Below are 23,624 nucleotides of genomic sequence, written 5' to 3' on the forward strand. Positions count from 1 at the left end.
CTGGAACACTTTGCTACACTCCCTGTGTTCCCTCCGCTGCTGCTCAGACTTCATTGTCAGTTCAGAAGTCCAAAGTCACAACTGGGATGTTGGTCTTCCAGAAGCCGGGTCTGATCCCACCCTCTCCAAGTCTATATTCTCACCTCAGTACTCTTCTCACCACACCCTTTACCAATGCCCCCTTCCCGCCACCAGTGTAGGCCTTACTAGAGCTGGGTTTGTCATTCCTGTCGGCATGGCACAGGTGAGCTGCTCACAGCAGGGAGTTAATACATGTTTGGAAGGGAGAGAGAGCAAGTGACTTTTCCAAAGCCACAAAGTCCCAGAGAGTGACAAATCCATAATTAGAATCTGCATCAATCCATTCCAGGCCACCCCAACTTGTTAAGAATTTGCTGCTCCTCTCTGCCCTACCCTCTAATCCCGCCCCTTATTTAATTCCTAGCGTCAAGTGCCATAGAGGTGTCATTTTATGAAGCGACATCTTCCATCTGAAAAAGGAAAGCGCGTAGAGGAGAGTGGGAGGACATAATTCCGCCCCCCCCCCCCGCCCCTGTCCCTGTCCTCAAGGACAAGGGAAATCCAGCCTTAGCATCTGGATCAAGTGAGTCTTAACCCAGGTCCCTATGCCGCCCCCCTAACTCCGCTCCACCAGTATCCCGGCCTCAGCCAGCCAAGGCCAAGATTCCCTCCCGGACGTCATCGGCGACCCCAGCAACGCCCAGCCCCCACAGGGCCACACTACAAGCGTCCCGCGCGCAGGGCAGTGCCCCGCTCCCCGCCGGGAACGCCACCACCAGGAAGTCCCTTGAACCCCTGGCGGGGCGCGCTCTGCCTCCCCCGTTCCATCAGTCCCTCCCCGCGTCCCTCCCCTTCCTCCCCGCCGGCGCCGGCCCCGCCCCCAGAGCCCCGCCCCCGTCCCGGCCCCGCCCCCGCCCCCGCCCGTGCTTCCCGGGCTGCGCGCTCCCTCGCACGTACGCCCCCGTTGGCTCCGGTCCGCCCCCTGCTCGGTGTCTGGGCTTGTTGCTGGCGCGGGGCTGGCAGAGTGCTTCCGCAAGTTGGGAAGCGGGCCGAGACCCCAGTCGCCGGCGGGGCAGCCATGGAGGCAGCGGCGCGGAGGCGGCAGCATCCGGGAGCGGCGGGTGGCGCGGCCGCGCAGCCTGGCGCCTCCTTCCTGCAGGCTAGGTGGGCGCGCGTCGGCGCGGGGAGCGAGGCCGCGGCCCCCACGTGACGCGGGGCGGGCGGCAGGGACCGGGTTGGAGAAGCCCCGGGTGGGCCGTGGACTGCCGCCGGAGTCCGATTTCTCTGCGCGGCACTCGCTGCGCCCTGGCGCCTGGGCCGCGTCTCCACAGCCCTTTCTCTTCCTGGGGACGCCCCGGGACCAGGCAGGCTCGGCAGCCCCCGCCTCCCGGGCCGGCGTGGGACAAGCCTCTGACGATACTAGTCTAGGGGTCCAAGAAATTCGGGGTGGGGGAGGCGTGCCCCAGGTTCCCGGCGCACACTGCCTGCAGCGCACTTGCACGCCCTGGGCGCCACCAAGCTCTTGGGGTCCCTCCAAGCGGAATCCGTGGGGAGGCTCGCTTCTTATCCCAAGAATGTGAGAATGGAGATTCGGGAGACAGTGAAGTGTGTGGAAGCTCTCTTCCTGAGAAAGAACGACGAAGGAAGGGCTTTTCGCACTCGTTCGGCTGTTCCCTTCTCTCACTAAGGGGAAGAAGTTACAGGTTTATGTAGTTGAGACCAGGAGGGGCAGAAGAAGCTCGGAAACCACCTTTTAGTCTTTCCCTCCATTCAGCCTTCATCCTGTTGTACAGGCCAGAAAGCATCTTCGGTGTGCCCCGTGCTGTGGAGGCATGAAAGGGTTGGGCGACGGGAAGCCAGAGGGGCCGAGAGGTCATCTTGGAATGCTTCGTGGAGGAGGTGGCACTTGAGCTTAGTCTCCGAGTATTCAGTAGAGGACTCCGAGGAAAGCCTCTTCCAGTGGGGGGAGGTGGTGGTGGAAAGTTTGGGGAGAGTCAAGTGGTCAGTGGTTCTGGAGCTTTCAGGTGTACAGCGGCCAGGGGAAGCGGACTAACTGGGAAGGGCCTTTCCTGGCAGCACTGCTGGGACTAGAGTGAAGGCCTAGACTGCAGGTTTTAAGGAAATTTAAGGAGACGCTCACTCTCAAGCACCCTGTGCCTACTTAAATGTTAAGCACTATGTGCCTCACTTGCCTCACTCTAGTTCCAGCCCTAAATGGTAGGTTAAAAATGCAGCCTTTTTCTGGTAAGCACAGGGAAGCCATGGAAGGTTTTTGAGCAGGAGTGTGCTCAGAGTCAATTTTAGGAAGTTGGTGGTGTGATTTGGTATAAGGGAGGAAGTCTGAGGACTTGGCTATGCCGATAGCTCTTTCTCCTGCTACTGAGGGTCATCTGGGTTCTGGATCCTCTTCAACTTGGGGGTCTTTGACTGCTCTGAACAGTGGTGGCCCATTTAGAACAACTTGTGGGTATCAGATACGATCCCACTTTATCTCATATGTGGGGCTTGCATATGCAGTATCTGACTCAGTCTTTTTCCTGTTTTGTATGTGGAAACATATACATATTTTGTATATGTGCAAAAACGTTTTGTGTTTGAGGCCCAGAGAGGTGACATCATTTGCTGGCAAGAGCCAGGGTCTAAACCCAGGGCTTCTGTTCTGTTCCACTTGGGCTGTTGAGAAGTAGTGTTCCTCTTTCCTCTTGTAGGAGCTCACTACCAGCCAGGGTGCTCCCTGGGGGTGGCACAAGGACTGACTCACTTCCAGGGTTTCCCCACCACCCTTGTAGCGTACCTGTAGGACCATTTTCAGTATCACTGTTGCTGAAGACAGTAGGTAGAATCAACCTGTCTGGTTCCTAAGATGCTTGGACTTCCTCTGCTGCATCCATGCTTTGCTTACATGCCTCTAATGACACAGTGTTCACTATCTTTCAAAGTAGCCCATTCCGATTTCTACCTGCTCTGTTGATAGTTTCTGTATTGCAATCAAAGTAATACATGCCTATTGTTAAATAGCACAGAGGGCTTAGAGTAAAAAGCAGTGGTTCTCCGTTCCACCTTTCCCTGGCACCAGAGACAACCACAGTAGCCTCTCTTAGCCGTTTCTACTAGAATTAAATTCATATTGTAAATAATATCAACAAATACTATGTAACACTTTCCATGAACCAGAGCCCACTCTAAAGTTTTGCATGTAATAATTCAACCACAACTCTTGAGATAGGATCTACTGTTACCACTCATTTTATAGATGAGAACATTGAGGCCCAAGAGAGGTTAAGGAACTTGCTCAAGATCTGATTGGTGGCAAAGCTAGGATATGAACCTAGGTGGTCTCTGAAGTCCATATCCTTTTTTTTTAAAAAATAACATATAGTGTATTATTTACCCCAGGGGTACAGGTCTGTGAATCGTCAGGCTTACATATTTCACAGCACTCCCCATAGCACATACCCTCCCCGATTTCCATCACCCAGCCAGCCCATCTGTCCCCCCAGCAACCCTCAGTTTGTTTCGTGAGATTAAGAGTCTCTTATGGTTTGTCTCCTTCCTGATCCCATCTTGTTTCATTTCTTCCTTCCCTACACCCCATATCCCCCCTGCACTGCCTCTCAAATTCCTCATATCAGAGAGATCATATGATAATTGTCTTTCTCTGATTGACTTATTTCACTCAGCATAATACCCTCTAGTTCCATCCAGGTCATTGCAAATGATAAGATTTTGTTTCTTTTGATGGCTCCATAGTATTCCATTGTATATATACACCACATCTTCTTTATCCATTCATCTGTTGATGGACATCTAGGCTCTTTCATAGTTTGGCTATTGTGGGCATTGCTGCTATAAACATTGGGGTGCACATGCCCCTTCGGATCCCTACATTTGTATCTTTGGGATAAATACCCAGTAGTACAATTGCTGGGTCATAGGGTAGCTCTATTTTCAACTTTTTGGGGAACCTCCATGCTGTTTTCCAGAGTGGCTGCACCAGCTTGCATTCCCACCAACAGTGTAGGAGGGTTCCCCTTTCTCCGCATCCTTGCCAGCATCTGTTGTTTCCTGACTTGTTAATTTTAGCCATTCTGACTGGTGTGAGGTGGTATCTCATTGTGGTTTTGATTTGTATTTCCCTGATACTGAGTGATGTGGAGCACTTTTTCATGTGTCTGTTGGACATCTGGATGTCTTTGCAGAAATGTCTGTTCATATCCTCTGCCCATTTTTGATTGGATTATTTGTTCTTTTGGTGTTGAGTTTGATAAGTTCTTTATAGATTTTGGATACTAGCCCTTTATCTGATATGTCATTTGCAGATATTTTATCCCATTCTGTTAGTTGTCTTTCAGTTTTGTTGACTATTTCCTTTGCTGTTTGTAAAAGCTATTCATTTTGATGAAGTCCCAGTACTTCATTTTTGCCTTTGCTTCCCTTGCCTTTGGCAAGGTTTCTAGGCAAAAGTTGCCGTGGCTGAGGTCGAAAAGGTTGCTGCCTGTGTTCTCCTCAAGGATTTTGATGGATTCCTGTCTCACATTGAGGTTTTCCATCCATTTTGAGTCTTTCTTGGTATGTGGTATAAGGAAATGGTCCAGTTTCAGTCTTCTGCATGTGGCTGTCCAATTTTCCTAACACCATTTGTTGAAGAGACTATCTTTTTCCCATTGGCGAAGTCCATATTCTTAAAAGCTATGCTTAACTGCCATTTCTTGATTTATTATTTTTAAAAAGATTTTTATTTATTTATTTATTTGAGAGAGAGAGAGAGAGAGTGTGCACACGCGCACAAGCAGAGGGAGCAGCAGTGAGGGGATGAGAAGCGGCCTCCCCACTGAGCAGGGAGCCTGATACAGGGCTTGATCCCAGGACTCCGTGATCATGACCTGAGCCAAAGGCAGACACTTAACCAACTGAGCCACTTAGGTGCCCCTTGATTTATTATTTGTAGCTTCTAAGATAATATTTGCTGATTTCCTGTTAGATTTGCCTCACTTCTACCTCCCTCATCTTCACAAGATGTTTCTTTTCATCTGTTCTCAGTTTTTAAACTATTCTTAGTTCTTCTGTTAACCTTTGTAGCCTTAGGGGACATGCATACACCATTATTTCCTTTCTTGGGAAGTATGGGTGCTATCTCTTGATTCCTTTTTCAGAGGAGAGTAATAGTCCCCTATCCTAACATTTGACTTTCCCTACCCTCTCGTCTAACGCATATACTCTTTAGTTCTACTCTCATGTTCTCAAGGTTAATGGTATTTACCTGCTGTTCTTAGGCATAGTTGTCTTCCATGTTTTGGGTGTGCATGGATTCTAAACTTTGAAAGTCTGTATACAGTGTTTTTGTTAGTCAAGCTATGTAAACGTTCCCTACAAAGCTGAGGAATGTTTAACAGTGCCATATGCTGTCTTATATTGTTTTTTGTTTTTCCTGGGGTTTCTAATTGCCTTATCTTTTCCCCTCTTACTATTTGCCTTCATTTTCTTGTTCAGGCTTTCCGTCGTGTCAGGTATTCTCCCATTCTTTATGTAGAACTGAAATTAATCCTTCTGTAGTTCCCATTTATGGGTCCCTACTTGACTCCACCATGACTGACTCCTTCCTTCTCTGCCAGACAATCCTGCAGATGCTGACTGCTTTGAATATTTCAGCTGTATGTTATGTATTCCCCACCTGTCATGGTATCAGGTCCCCCCATATGGTAGACTCGTAAAGCTGTGGAGGGGAGAGAAGGCCATCCTTGTCTTGGGTTACCTGCCATTCACTGGTGTTCTCAGCTGCAGTTTCTGATGACTGAGATCAAGTGCTGGCACAGGCTGGGGGCCCAGTATGTGAAGTCTGTGGTCAGGAACTTGGGACAGGCTTGAGGTTGCTCATTCCCAGGAAAAGGACTAGGGGAGAGGATGCCTTCACCCTCCCTAATCTGCTTCCGTGGTCACAGTCCCAACAGAAGAAAACCAGTCAGATGCTAACCAGTCTTGATTTCCAAGTCGAGTGCCGTGTATCTGCCCTTTTTCTTCCTGACTGCTAAGCCAGGCTGGACTACTGACAGGGATCCCTGTTAGCTGAGATGCCCCCTTGGGTAGAGGAGGAAACAGTTGCTGACCCCCTAGTATGTGCTACGTATCCACAGCTTCCAGAGACCCATATCTAAGTGCTTCCCCAGGCTTTCAAAATACTTCTCTCCTCTGTAGCAAACATCCTACTCCTTGTCCAGTTTGGAGGTTTCCAGAATAAAACACTGAGGGTTGTTATGCTTTTTCTCCTACCAAGTTCTTCAGGCCTGGAGGTTTTCACCATCTGCTTTTTTTTTTTTTTTTTTTTTAAGATTTTATTTATTTAATTGACAGATAGAGATCCCAAGTAGGCAGAGAGGTAGGCGGAGAGAGAGAGGATGGTTCTTTTCATCTATTCTCAGCAGGCTCCCTGCTGAGCAGAGTGCCCGATGCGGGGCTCTTCTGGGATCATGACCCGAGCCAAAGGCAGAGGCTTTAACCCACCGAGCAACCCAGGCGCCCTCACCATCTGCTTTTTGAGGCCTTGATTGACAGGGCAGGAAGGGCAGGTGGACCCTCTAAGACAGTCCCTCCGCTCAGACCCATCTCAGAGCAGTCCTGACAGTGAGTTTCTATCTGCCCATTCTGAAGCCCAGCTAGTCCCTTACTTCTCTTCCTCTCTGTTAATAAGCCCAGGCATTCACCTCCATGCAGCGCCTTCCTCCCTCCCACCCAGGCCTTCCAGCCCACTCTCCTGCTTTTCTGCTTTCTTAAATCCACCCATCCATGCTTTCAGGCTCTCTTCCTTCATGCAGGCCTTGCCTGCCACTGCAGGCCTTACTGACCCTCTCTGTCTTGATCTCTTCATATGGCACATAGTTTATTATAATACAGAAGAGGAAACACAGTTCTTGAGTTCATATAGGTTTGAATTTATTATGCTGTTCAAAACCCCTGGGTTGCAAGTGGCATAAAGCCAATGTGAACTATAGTGCCCTTAGCAAAAAGGAATGTATTAGCTCTTGTGGCCAACTCGTTACATGGGGCCTGCCCAGAAATCTCAGGGCTTTTCCTCTTCCTTTCCCCTGGTCTTCTCTGCAGGCTTCGTTCTTGTCTGACTGTCCTGTGAGGCTGGTACCTTGGCCACAGGCAGCCCTGAACTTGCATCCTAAGCATCCCAGAAAGAAAGGCACTCCTTCCACCAACTCTAGTTGGTAAAGACCTCCTGGGCTGACTTAGGTCGCCGGCACTCCCTGTGGCCAAGGAAACATCATCTCTTACTAGAAGCATGGAGTGGGAAATAGACTGACAAAAGGAGTAGTTGATTTAGAGCCTTACTGTGCGGGTGATTGAAGCACTTAACCCCTGTAAGCCTCAGTACCCTCGTCCGTCACACAAGGGGGGACCGACCTCCCGGTATTGCTGCGAGCGTTCGGTGAGATGATGCAGGTGAAGCACAGTACTCAGTTGGGCGTGGGTGGCACGGCACCAAGTAGAAGGGACAGGAAGGCTTAGTTGACCCAAGAAAGGCCCACCCCCACCCACCCCGTCTTGCCTGCCATCAGAGGATGATGAGAAACCCCCCCACCCCTCCCACACACCCCCTCCCCAGGGGCTTGCCCCTCTGCCTCTGGGCTGCTCTACCAGCCCCCTGTGGGCCATTCTTCAGTTGGCTGAAAAGGATTACAGAAGCAACAGTAGCCCTGAGAAGAGGAAGACCTTCAGTCGCTGCCTCTCAGCTAGTATCTGCCAGTAAAAAGAATGAGTAACTAGTAATTGAGATGGTTTAATTTTTCTTTTAATTTTTTCTTTTTTAAAAGATTTTCTTTATTTATTTGAGAGAGAGAGAGAGCACAAGCAGGGGGAGCAGCAGAGGGAGAGGGAGAAGCAGGCTCCCCACCAAGCAGGGAGCCCGATGTGGGACTCGATCCCAGGACCCTGGGAATGACCTGAGTCGGAGGCAGATGCTCAACTGAGTGAGCCACCCAGGTGCCCCTCTTTTTTTAATTAAAAGGTTTTATTTATTAATTTGACAGAGAGAGGGAACACAAGCAAGAGGAGCGGGAGAGGGAGAAGCAGGCTTCTCTCTGAGGGGGGAGCCTGATGTGGGGCTCAATCCCAGAACCCTGGGATCACAACCCAAGCCGAAGGCAGATGCCTAACACCTGAGCCACCCAGTCACGCCTTGAGATGGTTCTAAATCAGCCAGTAATCGCTAAGCATAAACCAGGAGCTGAGATGAGAACTCCGGGTAACATGGGCCACTCACACAGCTCCGTTCTTGGCACAGAGAGAACAATAAAACTTACACCTCAATCATCTTAGGAAGTAGCAGGCTGCTTGTCGCTGGAGGCATGCAAGATGTGTCAGGACATTGTAAAGAGGATTTGGACTGTGATGAGGAGGTGGGTGAGTTGAGAGAACCTTAAAAGTCACTCATCTTCTTGAGGGGCTGGGTAAAAGCAAAACTCCAGGCCCATGATGTCATGGCTAGACTGAGAGTTAGAGATGACGCACCCCTATAGTGGGGCTGGTGGGGCTTTGGGAAAAGCTTCATCAGGGAAGCCTTCCTGGAGGAGGTGGCATGTGCACCGGCCTTTGAACTTCAGCTCCTCTGCAAAAAGCAGTTGGCTAACTGCTTTGCAGGAGGGACAGGCATCCAAAGACGTGTTGTCAGATGGCATTCCACTTCTTGCCATGTGTCTTGCATTAACTTGTCCCCTGCTGCCTCGTTGCACTGTGGTTTAGTGAGAAGAGTAACACCAGCAGCCCCGTTCTTCCTTCCTCCTCGTTCAGGAACTGAGGGAAAGGACCCATTGATCCCAGTCTGTGGTCTATAAGGCTGGTCTCATTAGAGGGCTCTGACTGCTTCAGCTCAGGTCTCCTGCCCTTCTGGTGGCCCAGTCACTGTGGACATGATGATGGCAGAGATACCATGGAGCCTAATCATTTAGGCTTAAATATTTGGCTGTGTAAAATGGGGGTAATATTCCAACCTCCAAGGATTTCTGTGAGGATGACAAGAGTTAAACGAAACAATGCTTGCCGTGTGCCTGGACGATAGTAAGTGTGGGATACCGACTCACTGCTGTCATCCATCTCACGATTCCCATTCTTCACCCATACTGCAGCCTTTGACCCATTTCCTTTTCCGGTCATTCTGTAGGTGAGAATGCCCCATTCTGGTTGGGCAGTTTCCTGAATCACAGAGAAGCTAAGCTAACATCAGGGCAGCCAGAGTCCATTCCCAGGACACGTTCCCCTTGGCCTCGGAGCCAGTATTTCCAACAAAACTCTTCCTAGAAATTAATCCTCCTGCCCTCCAATCCCCATGGCTCATCTCAAGGGGAAGATTCTCATGGGAGGAGGGGAGAGCTAACCCCCATTGTCTGGTTCCTTCCTAGGCACAGTGCCGTCAAGGCTGACGAAGCTGCTGGCACAGCTCCCTTCCACCTTGACCTCTGGTTCTACTTCACCCTGCAGAACTGGATTCTGGACTTTGGCCGCCCCATTGCCATGGTGAGTGTGAAGCCATGGACAGAGCCCCTGTCAGCAGTGAGGACACAGTGTGACTTGAATTAGCTAAGTGACCTTAGACAAGTCACTTTCCCTATAGTAAACTGCAAGAATAGGCCTGGTTGCTTACATGTCCTTTAGCTCTGTGACTGTGTCAGCAAGCAGAGGTCCTGGGGGCCTGCATAGTCATACTGTGCCCTGACTCTCACAGGGGAACTGGTGGCTCTAAACAGGAATGCTGTGCGCTCCCCACCCCGATGCCTTACACCCGGGTTTAACCAAATCACCAAGTCATACCATGGGGTGTGAGAAAGAAAGCAGAGCATCCCCATGGCCTTGGTATAATATCGTTTTTCTGGAGGTAAAGAGTATAGGCTGATCTTGCATGTTATGTGTGACTCTGAGCCCCAGGGAAGTCTTAGTGCTATCTCATGCCACCATCCCCTTCCCTCCAGGATATTCCATGCATCAGTGGACAGTGGTGGCCTCCAGAGAGATTAATACTGGAAGAGCACCCAAGCCCCTGGCTTGTAATAAGGACATAGGTAGATAGATAAATAGGTAACAGAATGTGAATGCATTGAGTGAGACATCACCATGAACCAAGTTGTTAATTTGTGTGTACGTGTGTGGACAATAACCATATCCAGCATTGGAACGGACATCTTGCACCTGCTAGTGATAAGCATATTAGCAAAGCCCTTTTGGAAAGCAGTTTGTCAAGATGACACCTAGACACCTAGAACAGTGCCTAGCATAAGTGCTTCCTGGGTTTTTATTTTTATTATTTCTTTTAAGATTGATTTATTTTAGAGAGAGAGTGCACTGGTGTGCATGCATGAGTGGGGGAGGGGTAGAGGGAAAAAGAGAATCTTTTTTTCCTTTTTTTAAGTTAACATAGAGTGTATTATTTGTTTCGGGGGTACAGGTCTGTGATTAATCAGTCTTACACAATTCACAGCACTCCCCACAACACATACCCTCCCCCATGTCCATCAGCCAGCCACCCCATCCTTCCCCACTGCTCCCCACTCCCCAGCAACCCTCAGTGTGTTTCCTGAGATCAAGAGTCTCTTATGGTTTGTCTCCCTCCCCAGTCCCATCTTGTTTTTTTTTTCCCCTCCCTTCCCCTGTGATCCTCTGTCTTGTTTCTCAAATTCCTCATATCATCGAGATCCTGTGATAATGTCTTTCTCTGATTGACTTATTTCGCTCAGCATAATACCATCTAGTTCCATCTATGTTGTTGCAAATGGCAAGATTTCATTTCCTTTGGTGGCTACATAGGTGGCTCAGTGGGTTGGGCCGCTGCCTTCGGCTCAGGTCATGATCTCGGGGTCCTGGGATCGAGTCCCGCATCGGGCTCTCTGCTCGGCGGGGAGCCTGCTTCCCTCTCTCTCTCTCTCTGCCTGCCTCTCCATCTGCTTGTGATTTCTCTCTGTCAAATAAATAAATAAAATCTTTAAAAAAAAAAAAAAGTATTCCATATATATACACCACATCTTCTTTATCCATGCATCTGTTGATGAGCATCATAGTTTGGCTATTGTGGACATTGCTGCTATAAACATTCGGGTGCACATGCCCCTTCGGGTCATTACATTTGTATCTTTGGGGTAAATACCCAGTAGTGCGATTGCTGGGTCGTAGGGTAGTCTGTTTTCAACTTTTTGGGGAACCTCCATGCTGTTTTCCAGGTGGCTGCACCAGCTTGCATTTCCGCCAACAGTGTAGGAGGGTTCCCCTTTGGGAGAGAGAGAATCTTAAGTTGACTCCTTGCTGAGTATGGAGCCTGATGCAGAGACGATCTGAGGAGCCCGAGATCATGACCACAGCCGAAATCAAGAGTCAGACTCTCAACCACCTGAGCCACCCAGGCGCCCTCAATGCACTTTTATTGAAGGAACAACGATCATAATAATAATAATGGGAAAGTAGAAATAGTGGTTAAGGTACACTGAGTGTTCACTCTGTTCTAAGCTCTGTATGTGTTTAAACTTACTGAATCCTCAGCTCAGCCCTCTTCCTAATCTCAGTTTTATAGATGGGAAGACTCGGGATAGAGAGGGCAAGTCACTGGCTCGCTGGCTCAGGGTCACCCACGTAGCACGTGGAAGAGCCAGCATCAGCACATAGGTATCCAGCCCCAGAGTCGACCCCCTTCCTGTCATGGATATATCCAGAACCCTAAGATGTTCATCCCAACTGACCCAGTAAGACCCCTTCCAGGAATCTGCCCTGAAGGTGGAATCAGCAAGAAGACAATAGCCTCTGTGCTGCAGTGTTGCTTACCTCAGGCGGTAGGGACTGAGTAGAACAACTTTCCGTATCTGGTATAGAAAACGTTATCTGGCCATGATACAGGAATCCTAGGTGCCCTAGAGCACCTCTAAGCGCATTAGAGTAGCCAGCGACCCAGGTTGCTCTCGGAGAGGAGAGGTGTGGCAGTGGTGTGCATACCCCCTGAGTGCAGGTCAGTGACAGTCTCAACACCTTGTACACATGGGTCAGAGACTGGAAGGGGATTACGAAAAGCTCTTCTGGAGCGCCTGGTTGCTCAGTCCGTTAGGCAGCTGACTCTTGATTCTGGCTCAGGACAGGATCTCAGGGTCCTGGGATCGAGCCCCGCGTCAGGCTGTACACTCAGCTCAGAATCTGCTTGGGATTCTCTCCCTGCCCTGGCTCATTCTTGCATGCGCACGTGCTCTCTCTCTCTCTCTCAAATAAATATTTAGAAAAAATTTTTGAAAAAAGCCATTCTGGCTGCACTGTGGGTTTGGGGTGGATGCTGATTCTCCTTCCTGCAGACTCTGTAAGGCTTATGTGCTGTTTAAGTGTGGGAGAAAGAAAAAAAAAACAGAGCCAGGAGTCAGTGTACTTGGTTACCTTTGCGGGTGATTTTACGCAAGTCACTGTCTGCTGGCCTTTGTTTCTCTCATCTCTAAGGAGGCTGGTTGGCCTGGCTGCTCCCAGCCCCGTTCTGCCATGAAGTCCCACAGATTGGGGGCCAAAGGAGCTGCCCATCACACTGATGCTGTGGAGAGGGGAAAATGAGGCCTGGAGCGGGCTCATGGCTGTCCCCTGCTCTCGCTCCTTAGGACTCAGCCACGGCTGGCCATGGTGGTCTCCTGCAGGGCGAATCCCTTCCACAGCCTGCCCAGCAACATCAGTGGGCTTGTTAGGAGAGTATACATTTGAGGAGCTTTTGTCGAGCTTTTAGGCACGACATTCCCAAATCTGTAATAATGAAAACCGAACTCGTGCCAGTTATAAAAGTAGTATGTAGTGGTTGTAACAAGTCAGTAATGCCTGGGTGTATGCAGAAGTGTTAGAGTCTCCCTTTCCAGGCCCACCCCTGACAGTTTGGGGGCATAGGCACCCGCCCCTTTTCAGCTTCTGCAAACATATTATATATTCTTTTTCCTTTTCTAAAAGAAATGAGATCTTACTTTATGCCTTGCTCTACAACTTGCTAGCTTTACTTTAGAATACACGATGGCTGCCTTCCCTTGTCGGTAGCCATCCGGTGTTATTTCTGATAATGGCTGCTTCACCTGCTGTAGCAAAGATGCCCTGTGATGTATTGAGCTTGTCCTCATTAGTTGAAGAGTCGGCCTGTCCCTAGTATTTTGCTATCACAAAGAGTATTTCAGCCATTGTATGTATCTTTTTTTTTTTTTTAAGATTTTATTCATTTATTTGACAGACAGAGAAGGCAGAGAGGCAGGCAGAGAGAGAAGAGGAAGCAGGCTCCTTGCCGAGCAGAGAGCCCGATGCGGGGCTCGATCCCAGGACCCTGGGACCATGACCTGAGCTGAAGGCAGGGGCTTTAACCCACTGAGCCATCCAGGTGCCCCTGTATGTATCTTTTTAAAAGAAATTTAAGTAGAATTGACATAGAGTGTTATGTTAGTTTCAGGTGTGCAACATAGTGACCTGACAGTTCTGTACATCATGGCGTGCCACACTAAGTGTGGGCACTGTACTGCACCATTTCGGCACAACTGACGCTGTTTCTCATGCTATATTTTTCAGCCCCATGGCTTATGTATTTGATAACTGGAAGTTTGTGCCTCCTAGTTTCCTCCACCTGTTTTGCCCATCCCCCAACTTCCCCTCTGGCAATCACCAGTTTGTTCTCTGTATTTGTGATTCTGTTTCTGTGTTTGTTCATTGAAATTTGTGTTTTTTTAATACCACATATAAGTGAAATCACGTGGCATTTTTCTTTCTCTGACTTATTTCACTTAGCATAATACCCTCTAGGTCCATCAATATTGTTGCAAATGGGAAGATCCTTTTTATGGCTGAGTAATGTGTTGGCAAGGATGGGATGAAAAGGGAACCCTCATGTGTTGTTGGTAGGAATGCAAATTGGTGCAGCCACTGGGGAAAACGGTATGGAGTTTCCTAAAAAAGATTAAAAATAGAAATACCATACAATCCAGTAATTCCATTACTGGGCATTTACCCAAAGCAAATGAAAACCCCAATTCAAAAAGATATGTACCCCGCTATTTATAATAGCCCAATGATGGAAGCACCCTAAGTGTCCATCAATAAATGGATAGATAAAGAAGATGTGGTATATATATCCAACATATCTATCTTGATATAGGTGAAGATACAGAGATACACACCGAGTAAGAAAGAAAGAGAGGAACAGACCCTATGTCCTGGGAGTTTTATATTTGCAGGTTAGTTTTAACAAGCATGGCTTTTTTTTTTTTTTTAAGATTTTATTTATTTATTTGACAGAGATCACAATTAGGCAGAGAGGCAGGCAGAGAAAGAGGAAGGGAAGCAGGCTCCCCGCTGAGCAGAGAGCCCGGTGTAGGGCTCAATCATAGGACCCTGGGATCATGACCTGAGCAGAAGGCAGAAGCTTTAACCCATTGAGCCGCCCAGGCACCCAGCATGGCATTTCTGAGTTAAAAGAGATAAACATTTATTTTTTTTATTTTTTAAAGACTTTTTTTTTCATTATTTATTTGACAGAGATCACAAGTAGGCAGAGAGGCAGGCAGAGAGAGAGGAGGAAGCAGGTTTCCCACTGAGCAGAGAGCCCAATGTGGGGCTCAATCCCAGGACCCTAGGATCATGACCTGAGCTGAAGGCAGAGGCTTTAACCCACTGAGCCACCCAGGTGCCTCAAGAGATAAACATTTATAATTTGGATTGAAACTTGTAGTCATTGCCTGTGTTCTCAATGAACAGATGCTGGAAGTATAGTTTTGGGGGTCATAATATGTTTTGACTTTGCACGGGGGTTTTCACACTGACCCTGACATGGCCAGGACTCAGTGGGGCAGACCAGTAAGAGAGGGCTTCCCAGGCAGAGGAACTGCCCCTGGCCTGCCTCCTATCTCAGGGGAGGTAAGAAAGAAAGAACTGAAGCTGCTTTGTAGGACTCACTTACTTTCTCCTTGTTTCCTAATGTACGCTTTTGACCTGATTTGGAAGCAGTCTGCCTGCAGTCCATCTGCTCAGTGCATACAGCATGGGGCCTCGAGGTCAGGAGACCTTTTCATCATCATAGGACCTGAACTGTCAGACCCCTAAGGGCCCAAGGAGACCACCTAGGTCACATCTCTTATGTTGCAGATGGGGAAACCAAGGCCTATAGAAGAGAAGGACTTGCCAGACGTCACCATGAAGTCCCAAATCAGCCTCCAGCTCCCAGACCAGTACCAGGGACATTTATTTAGTACCCGTTTAGGGTGGAGGCCCAGAGTCAGGCCCTGGATTTGCACCTACTAGTATGCCTGGGGACAGGTCCATTTATCTTCTTTGGGACTCGGTTTCTCTGTCTGGGTACCCCAGAGCTGCCCAGAGGATCCCCATAGATCACAAAAAGAGTTAAGTGTGTGTGGAGGAGGTGGGGGCTGACTCCCTGAGCGCCTCGTGGGGCTCTGCCTGGGTGCACACCATTCCTCCCTTTGCTCCCCAGCTGGTGTTCCCTCTCGAATGGTTTCCACTCAACAAACCCAGCGTGGGGGACTACTTCCACATGGCCTACAACATTATCACGCCCTTCCTCCTGCTCAAGGTACAGTCCCCGGCTCCCTGCCCTCCCTTCCCACCCTCATTCCTTCCTCCTTCTCTGGCAGGAAGCTGGTGCCAAGCCCTGGGAGTCCTGGAAGCAGATATGGAAGCAGGCCTACCCTGCCCGAGCTTGGGGGATAAAGGCTGTGATCAAGGGACACACCAAAGGCCCGGCCAGGAGGGATGGAGAAGCCCTCCCCAAGGAGGGATATTTGATTTGGGCGTCAGCTTTGTGTGCCAGGGGATGATGTAGAAGAGGTGGTCAACCAAAAGGACCTGAAGACAGGATCATGCTTGAAACTACATTCGGGGAGGCTGAGGCAGAGGGAGTGAGTGGGTTGGTTGTCTGGGGGGAAGTCGGGAAGGCAGGTAGGGTCCAGGTGGAAGCAACAGAGGTGACCTCTACTCTGGCCTGGGGATCCAGGACTTGGAGATGACCCTGGGAGCACAGAGCTAGCCAGGGCTGCCAGCTTTGCAGGTCCAAATAAGGGCTCTTAAAACAACTGTCGCCACCTACCATCCCCATTATTTTGTTTCTAAAGAAATGTGTCTAATCACCAAAACTAAGACAGGTATAAAATTAGAATTCAGAGGAGTCTTAAGTTAAAGTTTCCTTTCCAAAGCATCCTCCCCACCCCACTTCCCTGACATTTTCTTGGTGTTTTACCATGGACCCGTGGCTCCAAAATGAGAGGGTCCTGCAGCGTTGATCAGCCCAGCCATCCAGAGGCCCAGCTGGGAGTGGGGAGAGGGCCAGGCCTGGGTGCCTGGGCTGAAGGCCTGGTTGTCACTGCCAGCACAGGGTCAGTGTGCGACCTTTGGCAGTCAGTTCGTCCCTCTGCAGCTGGGGATGCTCTCTGAGGAACGGGGGTGCTGGTTCCCAACTCATGCTGGCTTCACGGGGATCCTAGGAGACTGTGGAGGCTGGCTCAGCCTGCTGCAGGGACCCAGTTTGGAGTGACTCTTCAGCGGTGGCATCCATGGACCCCAGGCATGGGGGAGGGACCAGGGGCTGTCTCCTGTTGTGGTGAAGGCTGAGTCGCGCTCTCCGGTGCCCCTCTGACCCCAGCTCATGGAGCGGTCCCCTCGCACGCTGCCACGTGCCATGATCTACCTCAGCATCATCACCTTCGTCATGGGCGCCAGCATCCACCTGGTGGGCGACTCAGTGAACCACCGATTGCTCTTCAGCGGCTACCAGCACCACCTGTCCGTCCGGGAGAATCCCATCATCAGGAACCTCAAGCCAGAGACGCTGGTGAGCCGCCCTCCCCAACCCCGCATGTAAAGCCTTGTTGGCACAGTCTGTCCCGGAGGCCAGAGAGGTGGCCCCCAGCCGTCACTGGCGCCTGACCCACTAAGCGTTCTGCTAGGGGAGGGCACTGTACCCGCTGAGCTATGATGCCTCTGACAGTTCGGGAAGGGGCCCCGACTGGCTGCCCCCCGGGGGGCCCTGCAGTAGAGGGCAAGACTAGGGTGGGGAATGAGGACTGCTGGGGGAAGGGCCGGGCCCGGGCAAGGGTGGGCCGCGTGGGCCCCAGCACCCGCCCTGACGCACCTGCTGCTCTCAACTGCCATGCCCACCGCCCTCAGATCGACTCCTTCGAGCTGCTTTACTACTACGACGAGTACCTGGGCCACTCCATGTGGTGAGTGTCGGGGCCAGGAAGGCAGCGCCAGCCGGGCTGTCTCCCCAGGGGCCCCGGGTCCGGCCCCAGAGGACACTGCACGAGCCTCTGGGTGTGGGGTGCCAGGCCCTCCCCGTCCCAGCGCGACGGTGCCCGCGGCGGCCACTAGAGGGCAGCAAGCGGCTGTCCCTCCCAGGCCCTGCCGGAGCCTGCGGGGGGGGGGGGGGGGGGAGGGGAGGGGCGCGGCGCAGACTAGGTCCCGCCCCTCTCGCTGCCGTGGGGTGTGGGTGGGCACCGAGGGGGGACCCGCACTGGGTCAGGACGCGGTCTTTGGGAGTGGAGGTAGGGGTGAAGCCGAGGAGGACCAAGTGGACTGACGGGGGGAGGGGCTGTCTGCCCTGCTTCTGAAACTCCTGGGAGGGGTCCCCTTCATCCCAAAGGCAGTGGAAACCTCCCAGCTGTGCACAGCCGTGGGAGAGCCAGGGCCCCAGCCGCCGGCAGCTGTCTGTTCTGCCCCACATCTTACAGGAGGAGCTGGGACTAGTGAGAGGGTGTGGGGGAGCAGCCAGCAAGCTCTGCACCCCGTAGCCTCACCCCTGAGTGAGGTGGCTGGCTCCTGTCATACCAGGCCGACAGTCGTGTTTCCAGGATCCATTTATTCTTCATTTTTATTTATTTATTTATTTATTTTAAAAAAGATTATTTATTTATTTATTTGACAGAGAGAAATCACAAGTAGATGGAGAGGCAGGCAGAGAGAGAGAGAGGGAAGCAGGCTCCTTGCTGAGCAGAGAGCCCGATGTGGGACTCGATCCCAGGACCCTGAGATCATGACCTGAGCCAAAGGTAGCGGCTTAACCCACTGAGCCACCCAGGCGCCCCTATTTTTTATTTTTTAAAGATCTTATTTATTTGACAGACAGCAAGAGAGGGAACAGAACCAGGGGGAGTGGGAGAGGGAGAAGCAGGCTTCCCGCTGAGCAGAGAGCCCAATGCAGGGCTTGATCCCACCATCCTGGGATCATGACCTGAGTCAAAGGCAAATGCTCAACTGACTGAGCCCCCAGGCCGCCCTCCAGGATCCACTTTAAACAGGCAAAGTTGGTCCTCTTGGCAGTGAGTCCAGGGGCCCTGGACAGGCCTTTGCCCAGAGATGTTTGGGAAGGGAAGAGGGGGTGGGCTGGGAGCAAATGGGGGCTGTGGAAGGGGGACACAAGGTAGCTAAGAGAAGGGGGTGTGGGAGAGGCAGCCTTTGTGGAGAGGAGAGGCTGGTACTTTTGGGTAAGATGCTGTGTGTGGGGAAGGGGTGAGGCTCTGGGTTGCGTATGGGTGAGGGGGCTTCACAGAGCCCCTTGGAGGACCCCAGCAGGTATGGTTCTCTGTCTCTCTTTTTTTTTTTAAACCTGAGCCTGGAGGCTCTCCCTCCTCAGCCCTGCTGGGTGTACCTCTTCCGGGTGTGCAGAGTGCCACAATGAGACAGAGGCACCCCCTACACACACACCCACGTGGAGTGAGGTGGTTAGGGCCGTGTGGGAGGGTCCTCCCCACACCACGGCCTATGAGACCCTGATTTGCATATGCCAGGGAGCAAGCCTCATCTTCCTGCCTCCTTCCTGCACACCCGCCCCCAGGGCCCCCAGCACGGGGAAGTCTGGTGGGGTGAGTGCCCGGGCCTAAACCAGGCATTTGGTAAACGCTGATGCGGCCTGCATGGAATGGTGCAAGGACAGGTGGGGGTGAGGGCTGGGTGGAGGGGCACTGCGGCGGGTGGGCGGGCCTCTGAGGCCCCGGCCTCCCTGTTGCAGGTACGTCCCCTTCTTCCTCATCCTCTTCATGTACTTCAGTGGTTGTTTCACTCCCACCAAAGCCGAGAGTTCAATGCCAGGGGTGGCCCTGCTCCTGGTGGTGCCCAGTGGCCTGTACTATTGGTGAGTGGACCTTGGACCCGGGTGGGGGGCACTCAGGGAGCTGGGTGGTAAAAAAGTCCTCTTGACCACAGTCCCACTCTGGGCTCTGCTTCCACCTGGGTCTAGTGGAGATGGTGCAGTGCTTTGTGGTAGCCTCTCTGTCACCAGGAAGCCAGGCCTGAGTGCTCCTCTCCATTCTCATGCTCCTCTGCCCTACCTCCTGGAACCCCAGTGCCACTGTGGAGCCCAGTAGAGCCCACCTGTAATATCGAGCCCATCGAGTCCTGTGGGCCTGTTTCCTCCTTTGTGACATTGGGACAGCCCCTGCGTGTCTCCCTCTCAGCAGATGGTGAGGATCTAGGAGGAGGAAAAGAGGCTTCATAAACAATAAAGCACTATGAGGGTGACAAGGACAGATAAGGGGGAAGTTTCTTGCCTGGTTTCTTTTTTTTTTTTTATTTTTAAGATTTTATTTATTTGACAGAGATCACAAGTAGGCAGAGAGGCAGGCAGAGAGAGGAGGAAGCAGGCTCCCTGCTGAGCAGAGAGCCCAAATATTTGACAGACAGAGATCACAAGTGGGCAGAGAGGCAGGCAGAGAGAGAGAGAGAGGAGGAAGCAGGCTCCCCGCTGAGCAGAGAGCCCAGTATAGGGCTCGATCCCAAGACCCTGGGATCGTGACCCAAGCCTAAGGCAGAGGCTTAACCCACTGAGCCACCCAGGCATCCCTGGTTTCTTTGTGCCTTTCAGAGCTCTTCTCCCATTTCAGAGGACTTAGCCTCAGCCAGGCCCTATGTCTGTCACTTCTGCCGTGGGGACAGCCTTTCCCTGAGCATTGGGAAAGGACTGGACCCTTCTCTGATGGGAAGCTTGCCTTAGAATGAAAAGGGTCTTCTTTCCTAGGGCCAGTTTCCTAGATCTGCTCCTGGGTCTGTCCCCGGCTGGGCGGAGAGGGTCAACCAGGACCAATCTGTATGCCCCTGAGGACAGGATGAAAAAGAAGGAGTGGCAACCACAGCAAGCAGGAAAGTGTTTCGACGTGCGCAGCATGTTAGTGCTGAGACAACCACAGTAGGAACAGCAGCCATTGGTTGAACAATGTGCTTTTCCAAGTGAGAGGCGCACACAGCTCTTGTCAGCTCTTACGTCTCGAGAGACAGGGCCATTTATTCCCCCTTTCTAAGTAAGAACACAGAGGCTCCAGGATGTCGTGCAGATTCCCTGAGGTCCCACAGCCACTGAGTTGCAGAGCTGTCATTCCTTGAACGGAATGGGTCAGCGTCATGTTTCTCTCTAGAGGCAGGGGCATGGACCAAACAGCCTCTCTGAAGCCCTCCAACAGATGTGACTTGATTCCTGGCCATGTGCTAGGTACTGCCTTAGGAGCTACAGAGAACCCTGGGAGACCCGAGACTGTCCCAGCCATCAAGGAGACAGTAATGACAGCCTCCGTGAATTGCAGCTGCATTCCCAATCTCAAATGCCTGTAGGAAATAAGCCAGTAACAGAAAGGCATCAAGTGGGCATCCAGTAAGGCGATAGGGAATGGTGGAGACTGTGGCAAAGAGAACAATTCTCTTTCTAGAGGGGATAGCTGCTTTCTCCTCTAATCAGTTGTTGTCGAGCAGGAATAGAGGCCTGATGTGACCAAAGAAACCAGAAATCCACCTTTTCTGCTGTTATGTACATATTGGTAACAAACTCAACATATTTTAAAAATAGCTACTGTACAAGCCAAATCAGTATGGACTGTGGCTCCAAGTAGTATGCTTCCCTCCACCTCGCCTGAGATGAGCTGCTCTGCCTGACCAGGGGGCAGCCTGGAATGTGGGTACAGGGAGGGAGGCCGGGCAGAGAGAGTGCCAGCCTCACCGCCCCCACTGGCCTCTTCAGGTACCTGGTCACCGAGGGCCAGATCTTCATCCTCTTCATCTTCACCTTCTTCGCCATGCTGGCCCTTGTCCTGCACCAGAAGCGCAAGTGCCTCTTCCTGGACAGCAACGGCCTCTTCCTCTTCTATTCCTTTGCCCTCACCCTCCTGCTTGTGGCGCTGTGGGTCGCCTGGCTGTGGAATGACCCTGTACTCAGGAAGAAGTACCCGGGTGTCATCTATGTCCCTGAGCCCTGGGCCTTCTACACCCTCCATGTCAGCAGCCGACGCTGAGTCCCCGACAACAGCCACTCACCAGTGCTCTGCCTGGCGGGTGATGGGCCAGAGAGTGTGTCTGAGCAGGGAGTGTATGTGTGCGTGTGTACGTGTGTGCGCCTACGTGAGTATCCACCTTGGGTGTGCAGTTGTAACACAGGGATACGTGTTGTGCACATGGATGGGATGTGTGCTTGTGTGTGTGTGTGTGTGTGTAACTGGTAACTGAGAACATTGGTAACAGAACACGTGCACAAGGACAGAGTGTGTGTGTCTGTGCATGCACATGTGCACACACACATGTACAGAGTGCTTCATTGTGATATGCAATTATTTGGATCAAGTTTCTTTTTTGGTTTGGATCTTTTCAGTTTGAAGCCGTATGTCCAGGCCAAGGTCTGGGCCCTGCCTTCTCGTGCATCTGACTGGAGTGGGGCACTCTCACTTACTGCTCAGGGCTGGTGTCTTCCTGAGGAGGCTTCTGGTAGCCATGCTGGGTAGGCCTGGTGGGCGGGGCAGCAGCCATGAGGGGACTGGTCTTGTCTTCTGCCACCAGGCTCACCCCTCAGACCTACCCTGACCGTGGAGGCCAGATTACAAAGGTTAAGTTAACTTCCTGCATATTGTTGAACAAAGCACATCCCTCCTCTGGGCCTCCTTTGCACTGGCTGGGACCTAGGCCCAAAGTGTGTCTGTGGGCTGGTTGTTGGGGCAGCCTTGGGATGGACGGATCGTTCTCTCCTGTCACCACCCTCTGCTACTCTGGGAAGGGTATGTGCCCTGCAGATCCTCACCCCAACTCACGTCACATGGAGTGCTGCACCGCCCTGACCCTGGAGAGCCAGAGGCCAGCCCACTCCCCTGACCGCCGTTTCCCTCTGCCAGAAGCTGTCTCCCTGCTCCCCACCGGAACTGTGACACCCTGACCAGGAAATCTGAGCTGCAGCTGAATGCTGCATTCTCAAACACTTGCAGTGTGCCCTGAGCCCCATTATAGGGCCAGGGGGCCTTTGGAGGATGTTAGGAGGGGGATCTGGAGGCTCTCCCCCATAGACCTTGTCTCAGCCTGAATCTCATGCCTTCTGCTCACAGCCCTGCTTCCAGAAAAAGGAAGCTTCATTCCCAGTAGGGAATGAAGTGCCCACCTTCCCCCAGGTCTTGGGGCCAGATCTGCCCACACAGCTGCCCGCACCAGCCTCATTTTCCAGCCAGTGCTGGCTCGGTGAGCTTGTGGATCTCAGGGGGCCTCTTGCCTTGCCTTCCTCAGGCCCTGCCTCCTCTCCTGTGTTCTCAGGGAGCCCCTTGTCTTGGATGCTCCTTTCATGTTGGGGTCCCTTAGCAGCCCCCTTAGAGGTCCCCAGCCCCGGGTCCCACAGGCAGAGGTGTGAATAAAGACCAGTGTGGAGCCCAACCTGGCTGGTGGCTGCTGCTTGCTTTGTGTGTGAATTTGGGCAGCAGGAGGGAGTTCCCTGGGGCAGGGGAGCAAGTGGCTGGTGTGAGGCCTGTCAGTGGCTGAGAGCAGGCGCCACCACTGGCCATCCGTGCCACCCCGTGGGATGCTGGGGGTGGGGGACAAGAAGGGCTTCTCCCAGTCAGTTCCAGCTCTCTTCAGTGAAGTCTGGGGCATATGGGGAGTGGGGAGCCAGGAGAGAGCCTCTCCAGGCCTGCCTCTCAGAGATGGCCCCTCAGGCCTCCCAGCTGCACTGCCAGCCCATTCCAGAGGCTGAAACAGAGAAAGGTGCCCTTTGGGGGGAGGTGGGCAGTCAGGTTTGTTGGAGGTTGGCCCTGAGCCTTGGGCAAGTCACTTAATCCCTCGACATCTCAGACTCACCACCCAGCTCCTGGGACTTACCAGGGGCTCCTGTTAGCAGACAGCACAGGAAGGGCGATGCTGGACAGGAGACATTCGATGCTGGCATCGTCGGAGGCTGTGCCCCCATCAGCCCAGCAATCTCGCCGGATCCCTTCCTTGCCTCAAGGACACTCCTCCTTCCACCCGCGTCTCTGGCCGATTCTGCACAGCAAGACTTGCTGGGTGTCTTATGAGCAGGCACAGGCCTGGTCACGTGGGGCCTGAAGCTCTTATAACTTGTGGGGAGGGCAGTCCTTGATAAGAAAACAGGAAAAAAAAAAAAACGAATAAAAAATTAGGTATAGGGGCACCTGGGGGGGGTGCTCAGTTAAGTGTCTAACTCCTGATTCTGGCTTAGGTCACGAGCTCAGGGTCATGAAGCGGAGCCCTGCGTTGGGCTCTGCGCTTAGCTGAGAGTCTGCTTTGGGGTCTCCCTGCCCCTCCTCCCACCCCAGGGCATGCTTGCTCTTGGTCTCTCTGTCTCTCTCTGTCCGTCTCTCTCTAAAATAAATAAA

General features: G+C 51.9%; 1 protein-coding gene across 4 annotated transcripts; it reads left to right on the plus strand.

The window, feature by feature from the left end:
- The first annotated feature begins 993 nt into the window (after positions 1-993).
- Positions 994-22,668, plus strand: CLN6 (CLN6 transmembrane ER protein). 4 transcript variants are annotated; one of them, XM_044229946.1, is made up of 7 exons: positions 994-1,185; positions 9,420-9,534; positions 15,482-15,580; positions 16,646-16,834; positions 17,170-17,225; positions 19,010-19,132; positions 20,015-20,998. In XM_044229946.1, exons 1-7 carry the CDS (start codon positions 1,100-1,102, stop codon positions 20,184-20,186), a joined length of 840 nt encoding a protein of 279 aa, XP_044085881.1. In that variant the 5' UTR covers positions 994-1,099; the 3' UTR covers positions 20,187-20,998. The 4 variants fall into 4 exon arrangements, with proteins under 4 accessions (XP_044085881.1, XP_044085882.1, XP_044085879.1 ...); XM_044229944.1 differs by lacking the exon at positions 20,015-20,998 and adding an exon at positions 21,005-22,668 and having other exon boundaries at positions 995-1,185; XM_044229945.1 differs by lacking the exons at positions 994-1,185; positions 20,015-20,998 and adding exons at positions 8,357-8,420; positions 21,005-22,668.
- The last annotated feature ends 956 nt before the right edge of the window (positions 22,669-23,624 follow it).

Source organism: Neovison vison, chromosome 13 (assembly GCF_020171115.1).
Source record: "Neovison vison isolate M4711 chromosome 13, ASM_NN_V1, whole genome shotgun sequence".
Lineage (NCBI taxonomy): Eukaryota > Metazoa > Chordata > Mammalia > Carnivora > Mustelidae > Neogale > Neogale vison.